General features: G+C 38.9%; 1 protein-coding gene across 10 annotated transcripts in view; it reads right to left on the bottom strand.

The window, feature by feature from the left end:
• ASPH (aspartate beta-hydroxylase) overlaps positions 1-18,728 on the bottom strand; it is a 219,514-nt gene that overhangs the window by 29,996 nt on the left and 170,790 nt on the right. For all 10 annotated transcript variants that reach the window (XM_071207828.1, XM_071207827.1, XM_058275567.2 and 7 more), the window contains one exon: positions 14,056-14,193. In XM_071207828.1, the coding sequence (XP_071063929.1) occupies positions 14,056-14,193 (138 nt within the window). The remainder of the gene's footprint in view (positions 1-14,055; positions 14,194-18,728) is intronic.

The following is an 18,728-nucleotide window of genomic DNA, read 5'->3' on the forward strand; positions in this document are numbered from 1 at the left end:
AAAACCCTGATGATATCCTTCATCTGCTGTTGTTTCCCCTCCTGTCTTTTGTTTGTTTGTTGTAGGTTTATATCATTTTTATTTTTTTTTAGATATATTTTATTTACTTCTCTCCCCTTTCCCCCACTGTCTTGCTCTCTGTGCTCATTCACTGTGTGTTCTTCTGTATCCACTTGCATTCTTGTCATGCGGCACCAGGAAACTGTGTTGCTTTTTTTTGTTCCATCACCTTGCTGCATCAGCTTTTCATGTGTGTCGTGCCATTCCTGCACAGGCTGCACTTTTTTCACATGGGGTGGCTCTCCTTGCCGGGCACACTCTTTGCGCGTGGGGCACCCCTATGCAGGGGACACCCCTGTATGGCATGGCACTCCTTCAGCACATCAGCACTGCGCATGGGCTAGCGTACCACACAGGTCAGGAGGCCTTGGGTATTGAACCCTGGACCCTCCATATGGTAGGCAGACACTTTATCAGTTGAGCCACAACCGCTTCCCTCATTTGTATTTTTTCATTATCATTTAAGTACATTTTCAAGGGTGGGTGTGGGGTAGACAGAGGGGGGTTAAATGCATGTGTGCAATCTCCTTTTGCGAATTCTTCTTCATTCCCATTTTCTATATTGAGCTAACAACTGATTGTGTTGACTGCTTAAGTTCTTTTCTCTGAGACTAGAAGGACCTTATAAGATGTAATTTGAACTTCTAGTGGAGTTCAGGGGAAAAAAGTTCTATTAACCCTTAAAACTCTCTACCAGTCCCTCAAACATTTCTTCTTTTTTTTTCCCCATCCCCAACTGCCCTGCTGTTTTTTGCTGTCTAGGTCCATTTCCTGTGTGACTTTCTGTGTTTACTTCTCTTTTAGTCTATTCTTCTCATTTTTCTCCTCTAGGATTCACCGGGATTCAATCCTGGGGATCTCTGACGTGGAGAGAGGTTCCTGGTTTCTGTTGTGCCTAGCCTTGACTCTCCCCTTCATCTCTCTGTCATTGTGTCATCACCTTGCTGCGTGACTCACCTGCATGGGCACTGGCTCGCCGCGCAGGCATTGGCACCACATAGGCAATCGGCTTGCCGTGCAGGCACACTTTTTTTTTTTTTTTTTTTTACTATGAGGCCACAGGGATTGAACCCGGGTCCTCCCACGATGGTAGGTGGAAGTCCCAGCACTTGAGCTACATCTGCTCCCCTCTTTCTTCAAAAGATCATCAACCTCAAAGTAAAATGGGCTGTAGGATAGGGACATGTGATAGAGAGGGCAAAGTAAGGAAAAGCTGTCATATCATATTTACCATTTTAAATCAAACTCTGCTAAACCATATAGTGGTTTCTTTCTTTTGGCCTCTTGGTTGGCCTATACACTTTTCTTGCATTACTTGATTGGTATACACCCAAATCCATGAGGTACTCAGATGAAACATGAGGCTAGGCTTGACATGAAGTCACTTTAACTTTATCTTAATCAAGCAAAATTGGTCTAAGTGAGCTTTAAATATTTTCTTCTGTGTAGAAAAATAAAACCTTTCAGAGAAGCTATTTTTTGCTGAAGCAAGTAGTAAATGTTTCAGATTGCTAAACAAAAGGAGATGCTAAGCAAAATTTGCAGATTCAGATTAGCATTAGCTGCCCCTAAGGAAACAAACAACAGAAAGAAGGGGATTGGGAATAGATTTACATCAAAACGGGGTTAAGTAAATTTATAGGAGCAAAATAAAAACCTAGTCCTGGAGCAGGGAGAGCTGTTTTGTTTTTTTTATCATGTGAACACAAAGTGCTACAGGAACACTTAGGGGGAATAAAAAAGAACTCAAGGCTCCTGAGAGTAACATAAGCAAGGTGGGTAAGTAATGGTATGATTAGGTTTTAAGAAAAAGGGCATTGAGAAAACACAGCCAGTGGCAGTTGAAAAGAGGCCCAGAGATTGGTATGTATCTTGAAAGGTTCCAACTCTAAATTAAAGAGAAGGTATATGGCCAAAGATTATTTTAGGCCAAGTTTATGCATTCAACTGGAGTTAGAGTGAATTGATAACAATAGTGCATTAGCACAATGAATACCAATTTTTATCGAATTGGCTAATCATATGCTTATTATAGTTAATTATTTTAGGATTTATATATCTTACTTTTCAGAGAGAAAAATCATCTCATCTAAATCTTAGCCAAAACACGCTTCTGCTTTATACCGTGCTAATAGATGGACGGGTAGCAGTGTCCGCTGCCTGCACAAGACTACTGTGAGAGGTGGGTGTGTTCCTCCCAGTATGACGTTCTCAGAGGACTGTCTTTGTGATAATTTTAATAAAACCTCTGAGCAAATTAGTAGCACTAAAGGAGCGATCTTCCCCTGGCCCTAATGCATTTTAACCAGACGATCTTGCTTTTCAAGCCTGTATAAAAAGATAAAGGAGAGCATCTGCCATTTCTTTCCCTTGCTGCAGGAAAAGGATAACACACGGTGCTTTGTATTGGTGCAAGGGAAGAGTTTAGGAGAACTGCAGTTTGCTCTTTCTGGACAGTGGAGGAAAAAGGGTTTCTTCCCTGGGAAAAAGGACAAAAGATAGTCTGGGTTGTCGGCCCAGGATCTGCAGCTATGAGCAAGCTTATCTCAAGGGGAGGAGAGTCTGCAGAGGAGATTTTCTGCATATATGTAAAATCAATCACTTGATAAAATGAATAAACAAGTAAATTATATGTGTATATGTATATTTAAGACATCGATCCATGTCTAGGTTTACTTAGACATTAAGTATAAGCTAGAGGGTTATTAATTTTAGAACCCCAAATGGAGTACCACCCTATAGGTACAGTATGCAATTAATCTGAAATATCAGGCACTGTACTGTAAGTCCCCAAAAGGACCATAACTAAAGCCAAATTTTAGATATTTTTTTTTTCTCCTTCACATTGACAAATACTGAGAACTCACTGCTTTTCCTTTGCAAAAGAAAATGGCCTTTTGGCTTGAACTAACTTAGACTATGAAATATTTTATTCTTCTGATACACAGTCATATGTTAGGAAATTACTCGTTTGTTTCTATAACCTTAGCAGAGTGGGCTCTTATTGACGGTTCATGTTTAAACAGCACAGCAGACGTCCATGGATTTTTTATTTTTTTTTAGCCTACAAAAACCTTGTAAGAGGAGAAACTGGGGTAATTATTTTGAATTTAGAGATAAAGAAACTGCAGCTCAGAGAGGTTAAGTGACTTGCCCAAGGAGACAGAGCTGAGGGCAAAACTAATCAGCTTCTAACTGAGGAACTCCTTTTAAAAATTTCACCTTTGACTCCCATAACCAGCAAACTCATGAATTCTCTGGACTCCTGCTGTTTCTGTTGTCATTTTTAGTCAAAGTATTATTAAAGTCAAAAAAGTTTAAAGCTTGATTTAGAAAAATAGGATTAAACTATTATGCTAATCTTAAGGAGTTGCTTTCAGCACTTCTTTATGTTACGATACTTAGTTTTATATTAAATTGCTAATCCTCTTTATTTGCAGCTTAATTCCCCCTGTAAAATCTGACATTTCTTCTTTCTCAATCCATTTAGTTTCAAAAGCAGTTTGGTGAAAACCTCCAAATATTTAATCACACGGAAAGAAATGCTGAACCATTAACATATTACTGTATGAGCCTCACTTCCATCCAGGTGACATTATTCATACATAATGGATTTCTTAATTAATAAAGCCACAGTCCCAGTGAGGATGACGATGAAGTGCCATTCTCACCAATCACTCCTATTCACTAACTATGGTCGCACAGTTGGCAAAGCATTACCAGGCTCCGCTCCAAATGAAATCAAACCACAGTATAAGAAAAGGCAAACTTATCTGTGATGCTGTTATACTTGTTTATATCAGAGCAGAGGCTCTAAAAATCTCAGGAAAAAAAAAAGGATGAAAAGGTTTTCCTTCTTTCCAGTGATCAACGCAAAGAGTTATTAGCAAGGAAAACAAACACACGTGGCTATTTTAAACTATAGTTTCAGTTTGTTGTGGCTCTTGTTGCAATTTCTGCGTTAAAGATTATGGTTTCTATGCATACATGTTTAAGTCTCAATTAGCCATGCAACAGGGTTGATCAAAGAGCTAATCTCAAAAGTGGATGAGCAGGGAAGCGGCTGTGGCTCAATCAGTTGGGCTCCCGTCTACCATATGGGAGGCCCTGGGCTTGAGTCCTGGGGCCTCCTTGTGGAGGCAGGCTCCCTGCAAGTGCTGCGGAGAGCCGCCAGCCCGCAAGCACCGCAGAGAGCGGACTCAGCAAGGTGGTGCAACAAAAAGGGAGACAAGCAAAAATGCAGAAGAATGTGCAGCAAAAGGACACAGAGAGCACACAGCAAGCAAGCTGTGGGGTAGGGAGAATAAATAAATAAAAATAAATACACAGAATGCACAGCGAATGGACATGGAAAGCAGACAGCAAGCAAAAAAAAAAAGCTGGAAGAGGAGGGGGATAAAAAAAAAGGTGGATGAGCAAAACTCTTAAGTTATGGGGGATTTTCCATGGTTAGAAGAGATCTTTTCTATGATAACCTAGCATTTTTGTTTTGATTTCTTGGGACGTTGATATCTGTGGTTTGGGCAGCAACCTATTAATTTTTTTTTCACTTTTTTTATTTTTTAAAAGATACTTCGATTACATAAATGTTACAGAGAATATATAGGGGATTCCCATATGCCTGGCTCCCCACACCTCCCACATTTTCCCACATTAACAACATCTTTCATCAGTGTGGTACATTCACCGCAATTGATGATGAACACATTTGGAGCACTGCCGCTAAGTATGATTTATAGTTTACACTGTAGTTTACACTTTTCCCATTCAACTCTGTAGGTTATGGCTGGATATCTAACAGCTGGTATCTGTTGTTGTAATGTCATTCAAGCTGATTCCCAAGTCCCTGAAGTGCCCCCCTATTACACCTGTTTCTCCCTCTCCCTAACCCCAGAACATCCACGGGTCACTGCCTCCACAACAATGGCATTTCTTCCATTGCTAGAATCACAATAAATCCATAGTAGAATACTAGTAAGTTTATTTTAGTCCATAGTTCAATTCCCAATCCTGAGGACTCTGGGATGGTGATGCCCACTTCACCATTAATTGAGGAGGCCTTCGATCCCATACATCCAATGAATGGAACTCTCTTGCTTTAATGAAAATAATCCCCAAAGAGCAAACTGCCCTGGTTAACACCCCCAGTGCAGAGTTGCCAAATGGCAAAGTACACTATGAGGGGGCTCCATGACAATGCAACATAAGGGAAAAACAGATGATACTTTTTACTGAATCTGTCACGTGCCTTTGAGAAAACTGCACACTCTACATTTCACCAGAACATACAATGAGAATAATTTAAATGAAAATGTAATATCTGTAGTATAGTTAACAGTCACTTAAAGGCTAGAATCTGGATAATTATTCTAAAAGGATTTTGGCCAAACACTGCAGGCAGCTACCAAAGGTAGGAGGATTGGGGAATGTAAAATGGTGAGGCTACTTTAGCAAGAGGAAAGCACAATCCCACAGCACTGTATTTTAAACACAAGGTGTCCTTGCTTTGGGAAGCCTGTGATTACAGCTCGAGGCTGGTTTATCTTCTATCCTACAGCAAAGCTTCAGAGAGGTAGGACTGAAATTCAGGTCTCCAGGGAAATGGAATTTTGAAATAAACACTTGGTTGAGAAGGACAGAAGTTCTAAAAGCAGACATCCCTAACTCTGAGGGCAGTATCGGGTCCTGGCAAGGATGTGGACTTTGAAGACAGGAAACCTCAGTTCAAATCCCAACCCTATCGCTATTATTTATTGGGTGTTGGGCATTCACTTCTTTAATTCTTACTTTACCCCTATGTAAATGGGCACAGTAATATCTATCTTACAGATTTGTAGTAAGCACTAAAAATATAAAAGTTCTCAGCACTTTGATTGTAAATAGGAGGCACTTAACACATGGCACCTGTTATATTTAATAATACATAATATTTCAAAGTTGCCTTTCCACATCATTTTCTTTTCAAGTTTGAAAGTAAGTTCCTAGGAAAACAAGGTAATAAAATTACAAATAATAACAAAAATATTTATCGGGCACTTTCAATTTACTTCTTGATTATCTGAACAAACCATGAACAGCCATGAACAGCCATGAATGGCTATTGCCACAGACATTCTGCAGATAGTGAAACCAAAACAGAAGGTAGTATTACTCAAGGGCTTTCTCAATATCAAAGAGCTAGTAAGGTAAGAATCAAAAATTCTGGAGCCTGTACTCTAAACTGCTTCACCATACTGCTTTACTGAAGATTAAGTTAGGTTTCTTCCCCAACATTCAGAAGCCTGTTCATTTATAATACCCCTGAACTATAATATATTATCATCATTTCTCATTTTAACACTTATTGAGATGAAACTCTCATATCGTAAAATTCACTTAAACTTTGCAGTTCAGTGGTTTTCAGATTATCCAGAGTTGTGCAATCATCATCACAACCCAATTCTAGAATATTTTCATCATCCCAAAGAGTAACCCTTTACTCCCCTCCACCCCCATCCCCCAGTCTCTGGTAACCTCTTAACTACTTCTGGTCTCTATGGATTTGCTTACTCTGGGCATTTCATATAAATGGAATCATACAATAGATGGTCTTTTGGGTCTGGCTTTTTTCACTTAGCAAAATGCTTTCCAGCATTTCAATTATGCTGTAGCATGTATCAATACTTCATTTCTTTTGATTGTCAAATAATATTCCATTGGATAGACCATATTTTGTTTATTCACCAGTTGATGGATATTTTGGTTGCTTCTACTTTTTGGCTCTTAGGAATAAGGCTGCACTAAACATCATGTATGAGGTTCTGTATGGACATGTTTTCATTCTCCTGGATACATACTTAGGAGTAGAATTACTGGGTCATATGGTAACACAATATTTAACATTTTGAGGAACCATCAAACTGTTTTCCAAAGTGGCTTCCTCACTTTACATTATCCCTCCTCTTTATACTAATGAAATTTTTAGACATTATAAGTCTGCCAATAAGTATTTTATAATTATTGTTTTAAGGAGTTGTTTTTAAAATGAGATAAGAGAAGAAAGGAGTAACAAAAATACACGTTCTAGGGAATGGATGTAGCGCAAGGGGTTGAGCTCCTGCCTCACACAGGAGGTCCCAAATTTGGTTCCTGGTAACTCCTGAAAAAGCAAAAACAACAACAATAAGCAAAGCAAACAAAAAACCAACTCAGGAAAGCCTATGTGGCTCAATGGTTAAGTGCTGGCTTCCCACATGCAAGGTCCTGCGTTCAATCCCTGGCTCCCGGTACCTCAAAAAAAAAAACAAAAAAAAAACACCATGCTCTCTCTTTTATATTAATTCATTGAGTTTAATTTCAGTGAGTCTCTATATTTTGTTATGTGGATTTGAGCTACTAGCTAGTGTCTTTTCATTTCAGCCTGAAAGACTGCCTGTAGTATTTATTATAGGGCAGGTCTGCTAGGGACAAATTCTCCCAGTTTTTAATTTTATAGGAATGTCGCAATTTCTCCTCCATTTTTGAAAAAGAGTTTTGACCCGATATAAAATTCCTGGTTGCTAGTCTTTTTCTTTCAGTATTTGAATGTCATCTTACTTTCTTCTGGCTCCCATGGTTCTAATGAGAAGTCAGTTTCCACTCTTAATCAAGATTCCTTTTATATAATGAGCGGTTTTTCTCTTTGTGTTTTCAAGATTCTTGCTTTGTCTTTTGACAGTTTGACTACTGTAGCAGTTTGATATTATTGATGAATTCCAAAAAGAAATATTGGATTATGTTTGTAAACTGATCTTTTCCTATGGGCATATTAGATTATATTGGATTCAGAAGTTTGCTTGATTAAGTAATCATATAAACCTCTTGTGCCAGTAGGGTGCCACAAAAGGGTGGGGAACTCACAGATAAAAGGCATGGCAAAGGACAGAGTTGAGGGCTTTTAATGTTGGAGTTTGATGCTGAGGTCTTAAACTGAAGCCCCAGGGAGAAAGAGACAGAGCCGTTCACCTGAGAGTTTACAGCTGACCTTGTGCAGAGAGGCAAAGCCTAGAGAGCCTCATAGTTTACAGGTGACGTTGTAGAGAAAACAGAGGAGCTGAGCCCAGAGGATCCCGGGAAGCCTGAACCCTCGCAGACTTCGGCAGCCATCTTGCTCCAACATGTGAAAACAAGACTTTGGTGAGGGAAGTAACTTACGCCTTTATGGCCTGGTATCTGTAGGCTTCTACCCCAAATAAATACCCTTTATAAAAGCCAGCCAATTTCTGGTATTTTGCATCAGCACCCCTTTGGCTGACTAATAAAACTACCGTGATGGTTAATTTTATGTGCTTGTAAATGTATACGTTTATTTGGGCTATGGTGCCCGGTCCAATGCTAGTCTAAATGTTGCTGTGATTCTGCAGATGTGGTGAATGTCTACCACCAGCTGACTTTAAGTAAAGGTGGAGACCCTCAAGAATGCAGGTGGGCCTCATCCAATCAGGTGAAGGCATTAATGGCAAAAACCGAGGTTTCCCAAAGAAGAAGAAATTCTGCCTCAAGACCGTAGCATAAAATCTTGTCTGAGTTTCCAGTTTGCTGGCCTACCTATAGGTTTTGGACTTGCCAACCTCCACAATCATGTGAGCAATTCCTTAAAAATAAATCACACACACACGTATCCTATTAGTTCTGTTTCTCTGGACAACTCTGAGTAATATAAGCATGATTTCCTTGCATTTATCCCACTTGAAGATTGTTGAGCTTCTTGGATATGAAGATTAATAGTTACCATCTCATTGGGAAGTTTTTGGTCATTGTTTCTTCAAATAATCTTTCTTCTCCCTTTGCACTCTCCTCTTCTTCTGGGACTCCCATTATGCATATGTTGGTACATTTAAAGGTATCTTACAGGTTCAGTTTTCTTCATTTCTTTTTTTTTTTTCTTGCTCAGTGTGGATCATCTCAATTGATGTATCATTAAGTTTGCTGATTATTTCTTCTACCAGATCAAATATGTTATGGAGCTTCTTTAGTGGTATTTTAAATTTTTAGGTTATTGTACTTTGTAACACCAGAATTTTTATTTGGTTCTCTTCTCTGACGTCTATGTCTTTATTGATAGTCTCTATATGGTAAGACAGCATTGTCATAGTTTCCTTTCATTCTTTAGACATGGCTTTCTTTAGTTATTTGAACAGCTATTTTTAATAGCGATTTAAAGTGTTTGTCAAATAAGTACAGCATCTCAGCCCCTCATGGACAGTTTCTAGTGACTGCTTTTTACCCCTGGTATAGTTTCTTGTTTCTTTGCAGGTCTTGTAATTTTTGAAGACATGTTAGGTAATATAACGTGGCATCACTAGAATTCAGAGCCTCCTCCCCCAGCATTTGTTGTTGTTGCTATTGGCTTACTTAGTGATTTTCCTGAATTAATTATATAAATTTTCTATTAATTTATATAATAGAGCTATATAAATTCTATTATCTGTAGTGAATGGACACTGAAGCCACTTCTTGGTTAGTTTAGTAATCTGTTAATGGTTGGTCAAGGATTTCTCCTAATTCTTCCTTCTTTTGTCAAGGGGCCCTGTGGGAGCATTAGGGCATGCCTTCAATGCTCAAACAATTTACAATCTGCTCTAGCCATCACTTCTTCCTTATGCAGGGCCTCAAGGTCAGCCTTTTCAGGTACATGCACACCACCCTGTGCATGCATACGGCCTTCCACATCTCCAAAAAAGTGTCAGAGCTTTTCAAAGGCACTCACGGACACTGTATTCTCCAGACCTTTTTAAGTTTCCTTTTTCCCAGTCTCTTGTCTGTTCCAATCTGTAAGGCCACAAGTAGGTGTGATGTTAAAAAATTGCCACTGATTGTTTTAAGAAATGGTGGCTTAGGGAGAGAGCTTATCATGCAAGTGAGGTCAAATAACAATGCCCTGAGAATGCGGTTTTCCAGGGAGCATGAGATAAGTCAAACAGCGACAATGTCTAGAGGGGGAAGTGTTTGAAAAGCTCCAAACCTGAACTGTTGGCTCTAGTGGCTGCAAGGCTGCTGGTGTCATGATGCTGCCAGTTTTTAAGGGTATCCTGGAACGGGAAGGGGAGGATGGAAGTAGGTCAAGTTACAGTAACATGAACCCTACTGTTCTTACTGAGGTCCTGCAGTTTTTCTTAAATAAATGCTCTTCAGATCGTTGCAAGTCTTTGGTTAATTTACAGGGTTCTGAAAAAGTTGGTTTTAGCAATTTTTTCTCAGTGTTTTTGTTGCTTTCATTCGGGGCAGATTTATGAAGATATTCCTTCTACCCTTCCGGAAGTCTTGCCCCATCCCCCAATATTTTTATAAGCTATTTTAAATACTTTTGAAAACAATGGTTTAAAAGCAAAGTTCAACAGGCATGCTGGATATTTTAAATATCCTCCCCTATTTGCAACAATTTCTAGGAAGGAATGCTCTTGTCCACTGCTTCTGAGGTATCTGTGAGGGAGGATTATTTTCTTCTTTCGGCCTCCTTCCCCCAGTGCAGTAGCAGTAAGAGAATTTCTCTGAACTACAGGCAAGCCCAAAAAGGATGCCAATTATGATAACACTTTATATGTACGGGATGCTAAATAGTAACACGCTGTCTCTGATATTTCTGACACATCTATAAAACTACTAAAAAAATAAGAGGTTTCTAGAAATTCACACAGCAAACATAATATTCAAGCTCCTTTCATATGCCAGAAACTAACAGGTACCTGAATTAAAATGGACATGGTCGCTGCCATATTAGAGCATATAATCTCATGGTGCTGCAGAGATATCAAGAGGCTATTAAAATTAGGTGTGTTAATATTTCAAGTAAATGTACTTTTGGATACATGCAAGTAGGGAATCTAGCGTATCTTCCTAGAAGAAATGACAAGTTATCCAACATCTGAGGATAAACAAGAACAGGCTGTGACAGTGACTGGACAGAAGGAAAAGGGGAGGAGGTAGGAAAGAGATCCAGGAGGAAGGACCACGATGCGGGAAGGTGGTAGAAGGGATATTGTCTGGATTAAAGCCAATACAGGACACTGGTAGGAGATACAGACAGACTGGCAAGCCAGGTATTTTGAGTAAAGCTGAATCGCCAACCAAAAATACAAAGTTGGAAGGGAGTATTAACCATGGAATTAAATCATGAATTAATTTTCACGTTGAATGTTAATGTCTTTACACAGTTGGGAATAGAAAACAGAGAGTGAGAAGTCAGTCTGCTGAGCTGGAATTTGCATGGCAGTTCAACTAGAGTGGAAAGGTTTCTTAGGAAATGCATGACATGAGAAAGACAACAGAGAATGATGGATGGGTCTGAGCACACACCCACAGCCAGCGGGGTCCTGAATGCTGTAAGTTCCCAACATCCTTTGTGCCCCCTGCTTCTTCCTAACAGAACCCTGATTTTGTTCAGGTGCCCATCCTTCCCAAGATAACCATGTGATTTAGAGGAAGCCGATCCAGTCACACCTCCAGGGGATGGTCTGTTGGTTTAGGGATAATATCCCAGGCCCTTGCCAGGGACGAAGCCAGAGCAGAAACATGACTTAATTTGGCTCAGGCAGACTGAAGGAAAGATTTTTTTCCCTGTTAATAGAGAGGGCACACTCTCTTTCTCCCGCTGGAACCCAAAAGGAAGCCTGTTGCCCAGGTGCTGCTGGCAACCAGCTTGCAGGAAGCCAGCAAAAGGACAAAGCCGACTGAGGATGAAGTGCAGAACCAAGACAATCTCCCCCCTGATCTTACGGTATCTGAGGTCTGCCCTACTATTGGGCTTCCAGTTATGTGAGTCAATAAAATTCTTCACTGTTTAAACCAGGTTCAAGTTGCATTTCTGTTACTTGAATCTGGAAACATCCTAAAAGGTAGAGTAGGGTGGGGGAATCCTCAAAAGACACCAAGAGTAAAGACTAGATAGTAGAGGACCATTAGAAGAAGTCAATGTCATACGATCCTAGGAAAGATGGAATTTTACAAAGGAGAGAATCGCTGACAGTGCAAAATGTGGTAGATTTATTAAGTTATCAAGGAAGATGTTCTTATACTAATTTTTGCTTTGGCTATGGAAATGGAAACTTTCTAAGTCAAAATGCAGTCACTGTCACCACACCATGGTTTTCTGATCCACAAATATGCAAAGGCTAAATGATGGCAACCTACTTTACATTTGGATTATGATTATTATAAAGTATGCTTTTATAATTAAATGCAGAATAAACATAGGTAAGATCTGTTTAAAGTAATTACATTGAAACCAACTGAAACTGCTCTTTTCTCCCAAATAGACCAAATTAATCAGCAAAATGTTTATGTCTTAAAGATGCATTATATTCAAGATGTGCTTTAACAAAAACTTATGAAAATATTTAAACATATACCTAAAGGTAGAGAGAATAATAAACTTCCATGTAGCCATCATGCAGATTCTACAGATTTATCAATATTTTGTCACTCCCTCCCTGCCTCAGGTATAAAATCAGTTATTTGAAAATTAGAATATATTTTCTTATATAAACAATGCATAAGTTATAGATTCTCGGACCAGACCACTGGAGTATATTTAACCTGTAAGATAGAAGACATCATTCACATTTTGAATGGAAAAAAAATATTATTGAAACTATAAGTTAATCTATCTCACATTTTATTGATGTATCTAAGAAGAAGAAAAGGGCTTACCTAAGCAAATGTAAACTTCAAATCAGCCTCTACCAAAATCACAAAGTATACAGCCTTATAGTTCAGATTTAATTTACCAATAGAAAAGTTTCCATTTTTTAAAGCCATTAAGTTATTAGAATCACTTAAGTTTTTCTTTACTACATATGTGCCACGACATTTTCTAAAAATATTTATACCTAATATTTATCATAGCCTGAGGACCAAAGTATGGTTGAAGGGCATATGGGGATTACCTGGGCCCTTTCCCAGTGGGTCTGCGAGAGGAAAACTATTTTTTGTTTATACAGAGATCTTATTTGGTCTTTTCACTCTCATTCTCTCCTGGGCACACAGTGGAGTTTTCCAGAGGTTCCATGATGTGGGCTAACATCCAGCCCTGATGCTTATTTGTACATGAAGTAGATGTGAGAATCCCCATCTTTATGAAGTCAGACATTAAAGAAATTTGTAAAAGTAAAAACCATTTCAATCTTCTCACTACATTTTTTTTTGTTTTAAAGCTATGTAGTTCTTAATATTTTTTTCTTTATTAGAGAAGTTGTGGGTTTACAGAACAATCGTGCATAAAATACAGGATTCCCATGCGTACCCCACCACCAGCACCTTGCATTGGTGTGGAACATTAGTTACAACTGATGATAGCACATTTTTATAATGGTACTATTGATTCCAGCTCATGGTTTAACCTAGGGTTCATGGTTTGTATATGTAGTGCCATGGATTTTATTTTAGTTTATTCTGTTACCATATATACAATCTAACATTTCCCTTTATAATCATATTCAGATATATATTTCAGTGTTCTTAGTGGTGTTCACCGTGTTGTGCGATCATCCCCAGCATCCAATACCAAAACACTTCCATAATTCCAAACAGGAACCTGTACATTTTAAGCCTTACATTCCCATTCTCTATCCCCAATGTTGTTTTTTTAAAGTTATGTTAACAGGAAATGGGGACACTGTTATTTTCAAAGAATTCATAAAAATTTAAAATTCCTCTTCAGTTTTAACTTCTAATAAAATAAATATCAGTTGACAGAGGCCACATAAACAAAAACTCCTTGGGATCCTCAGTAATTTTTAAAAGAGTAGAGGGGGAATAAAGTCAAAAGTTTGAAAATGGCTATTCTAGACAAATTTCCATCTTCATCATCTAAAGCAAACTTTTGGTTAATGAGATGAAAAGATTCTTTTCCAAATATCTCCTGCAAATTTCACTGGAAATGAGTTTTACCCTCTCTGACATTCTTTTCCATGATGAGCATTCTCTGATATTGAGTAGGAAACAGACGAAGATTAAGATGGTGTCTAAGTTAACACTCACCTTTACTAAATCTGTATAGCCCGTTTCTTTCATAGTCCACCAAGGCTGAGCTTTGAGCCCATTCACATTGTAGAGTGATCGCTGCCAAACAGATGCAAAATGTCCTCTCTTGTGCCCAAGCTCGTACCATTTATAGGCCTGAAGGAACAGAAAGACTGAGTTCCAAATCATTCTTTTAAATTAGGCATTTTTTCTTAATTTTAAAATTAAAGACACTATAAATAAGGTGTAGCTTTGAGACATTTAAATAAAGAGCTTGCCAGGTTGAGTGCCCAAACCTATTCACCTTGGTGAAGATACTGCTGTTCCATGGGGTTTCCGAGTACGATTACGAATTAATGTGTGCATTCCGTTTTCACTCAGGCTGAGAACTCTCTGGATGCAGGATTTATGCCTCACTCATTTCCACCTCCCCCGGGGTGTCTGTCTAGCACAAAGTTTAGGACTTATCTGTTGAATGGATAAATAATTTAAGATGCCGCAGGGGCATATATCTATATTTTAGCTTTCATTTAAGTTCTACCTTTATGTTTCCTTTAAAAGGAAAAGGATTATGATTTTTAATAATTTCCTCAAAGCTACTGGCAATTACCTATGTCCAATCAATTAACTATGTCCAATCAACTATGTCCACAAGAAGGTTGCCCTCAGCTGACAGTGAATTTTCCATTAAGCAGATGGAAAGGAAGTGTTATTGAGTTGGCAATAAATATAGTGACGGCCCATATTAGACTTTTTGTTCCTAATATTTTCTTCTGCCTTAAGGAATACCATTTGCGGCTTTGAGATAGCTATGTAACACGATATGACTTGCACCCAAGATGCTTTCTCAGGGACAACAGGCTGTTCCACATGCCTCCTTCAAATGGCGGACGTCCTGATCACATGCCTCAAAGTCGCCCTCCCCACAGGCTCCCGGTTCCACGCGTGCCCGCTGTCTTTAGAACCAAAGGCGTTTCTAGCGATTCACTAAATATTAGCGTCTCCATTATTATAAGTCAGCTTGAACAGATATTGCTGAAGAATGATTCAAATATATTTTTTGATTGCTACAAACAGGTAATTAATTTCAGCTTGAATATCTGACTCATAAAACTCCAAGTAGGGGAAACGGACTTTGGCCCAGTGGTTAGGGCGTCCGTCTACCATATGGGAGGTCCGCGGTTCAAACCCCGGGCCTCCTTGACCCGTGTGGAGCTGGCCATGCGCAGTGCTGATGCGCGCAAGGAGTGCCGTGCCACGCAAGGGTGTCCCCCGCGTGGGGGAGCCCCACGCGCAAGGAGTGCGCCCGTGAGGAGAGCCGCCCAGCGTGAAAAGAAAGAGCAGCCTGCCCAGGAATGGCACCGCCCACACTTCCCGTGCCGCTGACGACAACAGAAGCGGACAAAGAAACAAGACGCAGCAAATAGACACCAAGAACAGACAACCAGGGGAGGGGGGGAAATTAAATAAATAAATAAATCTTTAAAAAAAAAAAAAAAAAAACCTCCAAGTAGACTTTAGATGTACAAAAAAAATTAACTTTTACAAGCTGTTTAAAATTCCTATTTAAAAATTTCCTTCAATAGAAAAATGAAGGGCGAGGGCAATAACATGCCATATTTTTAATAATACCTTACAGTTTACTACTTTTTTTCACATATAAACTCGGTGATCTCTCCAATAACCCCAAATATCTTTGTTTTATAAATGTTGAAACTGAGGTTAAGAAAGGCTAAGTATCTTGAATTAGATCCCTTGGCAACCTGTCCACTTTCCTTCTACCCTTGTATCATTAAAAAACAAAAACATCAAAAACTATTTTCTTATTTAATCATCTTTCTCCATAGTATCTCAAAATAAGAATGTATACACTTATCATTCTTATATGCTTTCCTTGAAATACATGTAGTTGGAGCCATAAAGTATCTTAAAATCCAGGAACTGACAGTGGCTAATTATTGTTTTAATTAAAACAAAAGAAAATAAATTAACATTTAAAAATAATTTGACTACCTTAGTTATTTTTGTCCCATTTAAATTTAGGATTCTATTTCCTATGCTTCCTGGTATTAAAATGAATAAGGTTACTAATTAAAACAGATGCCTTTCTTTAAAAAACCTGACAAATACGGGTAAAACTACATATATAAGACTATTTTATTTTGAAATTGAACAAATGTATGTTAACACATGATGTTAATATCACACCAAAAAAAAATAAATGCTACGTGAAAGAAACCAGACACAAAGTACTACATATTGTATGATTCCATTTATATAAAATGAAAAAAAAAATCTGACAGTCATTAATTTTTGAATCACCAGTTATTTATAAGGACTAGGCCTATTGTTATAATAGTGAGGTTAAAAAAAAATTATTATAGGAAAACCAAAACTGCAAATCTTAACTAGTTAGGAGTCAGGAGTCTTCGATGTGAGTCTGGGCTTTCAACTCCCCCTGCAGGAAGCCTGGAAAGTCACTTAACTTACATGTGATAGTTGTTTGAACCCTCCCTAAGGTCTTTCCTGACCCTCAGAATAAGCAGTACTGCACCAAACAGGACCCTTAATTCTGCACCCCTTTGCATTCAACTTTTAGAATAAAGAAAACCTGGACAAATGGTCTATCAGAAATGTTTAGAAATCAAATTTAATCATATTACATAGGGAACCCAATTAATTCAGCCAGGTTGCTTATATGTTTATTCTTACATCTAAACTTCCTTCAAGAAGAACAGCTAGAAAGGTAATGATCAAGGTAGAAACCTCTGAAAATGTCCTCTTTACTCTTTTCCTTTAATGCCCCTAATCAGCAACACTAAAATAGATGGCTGGGACACTTGAAAGCGCTTCATATCAATGTCCTCTATGCTTTCTTTAAATTATACCATGTAGGGATCTTTCTCCCTTTCCCTCTCCCTCTCCCTCGCCCTCTCTCTCTCTCTCTCTCTCTCTCACACACACACACACACAGAAATAGTATATTTCAAAAGATTCCAGCTCAGAGAGGCCAAGACCTTGTCAGGCTGCAGCTGCCTGTGGAGGATCACGGCAGCCAGAGCACGGAAAGGAGGTTTCCTCCTGCACTGCGGGCTCGGTGGGCATGGGATGGGACTGGAAAAGAATCAGACTAACGCAAGAGACAAAAGCAGATTCTCACAGCCACCACTGAGGTGAAAGGCAACACAGGCTGGAATTATACCAACCAGGCAAGAAAAATAATGAGATTCGGGCCAAAGACATGAGGAACCATCCTTCATGGGGAAGCAAAGATCCCAGAACGTGGTTGGAGCAAGGATGAGGCCTGTGGCAGGTCAGTGAAGAGGAGAAGATAACCCAGACGCTGAGGCTGGGAGGCTGGCCGTCTCATTAGATAAGAGAGGGAACCTAGGAGGAGGAAGACACAGTGAGCTGTCTCTGTGGTGGTGGATACCAAGCAGGCAATAAGACTTGAGTCTGGACTTTGGGAAGTAGACCGAACTAGAAAAGTAGATTGGGGTATTATGGAAATGTTGGGAACAACCGACATTGAATTGCTGCAAAACTATCAATTGCTGAACTGTCCTCCTTCCTCTTGCCCATACTAAACACACCTGCTAAATAAAAAAATCATCCTCAAAAGGCACTTTATTGTCAGCCTCTGGAGTGCAGAGACCAAGTTTGCTTCTGGTGACCCATCTTCTTTCGAAGCCTGAAGCAGAAATTCCATGCTTAGAACATACAGCACGGTTGCTTCCCAGTATATGCAAACTCCGAGAATGACAATCAATTGTTTCACACCTAATAGTGTGAATATACTACCATGGGCTTCTATAGGCTTGTTTTTTTCTCCTGTAAAGATTAGTGCTTGTGAACTCTTTGAATTCCAGAACTGTGCTTTTTTTTTTTTTTTCTGCTTATTAACGATAGCTGTGGTTTATAGAACAGTCCCATATGTTTAAATCTCAAGCCCTTGACAAGCATTTAGTGAATTCTTTGCCCTTGAAGTAAAGGCTGTTTTCATCTAAGATGTGAGATAACTCATAGACTTCTTTAATCTGTCTTTGTGCTGAACCCTGAAAGGCTCAAAGATAAATTAATTAATGACAATTACATTTACAGCAATCAGCCATGAACATTTATCCAATATGCAATACTGCAGCAAAATTTTTCTTATCCCTCTCATTCAAAGGAGGTACTGGTCATTTACATCTAAAAGAACGAAGGAACATAAAAATAATGATTACTAATCAGCAATTTCTTCTTCTTCTTCTTTTTTTTTTCAAAGATTCATTTTATTTCTTTCTCCCCACCCCCTCCTTGTTTGTGCATCTTCCTTTTTTTTAGGAGGTACTGAGACCCAAACCCGGGACCTCCCATGTGGTAGGTGGGAGCTCAATTGCTTGAGCCATATCTGCTTTCCCCTCTTCATCTTTTGAGGTTTCATTGTATTTCAATTGTCTGACTAATAGGCTAGAAGGGGAAAGATACAGATAAATAAAAATGCATGATGAAAATACGTATTTTCAATTATCCAAACTGAGATTATCCATTTCAATTATCCAAACTTCTATTACTCCAAATTGGTTCACGCATTTAGAGTCCTTACCTTGTTACAAATATCCATGCTTCCCAGAACCCTCAATTGTCCAAAAGACTGTGTTCTTATTAATTTTAGAAACCAGAAGCTTGGTGGCTCTTCGATGTCACTT

This window comes from Dasypus novemcinctus, chromosome 14 (assembly GCF_030445035.2).
Source record: "Dasypus novemcinctus isolate mDasNov1 chromosome 14, mDasNov1.1.hap2, whole genome shotgun sequence".
NCBI classification, from domain to species: Eukaryota; Metazoa; Chordata; class Mammalia; order Cingulata; family Dasypodidae; genus Dasypus; species Dasypus novemcinctus.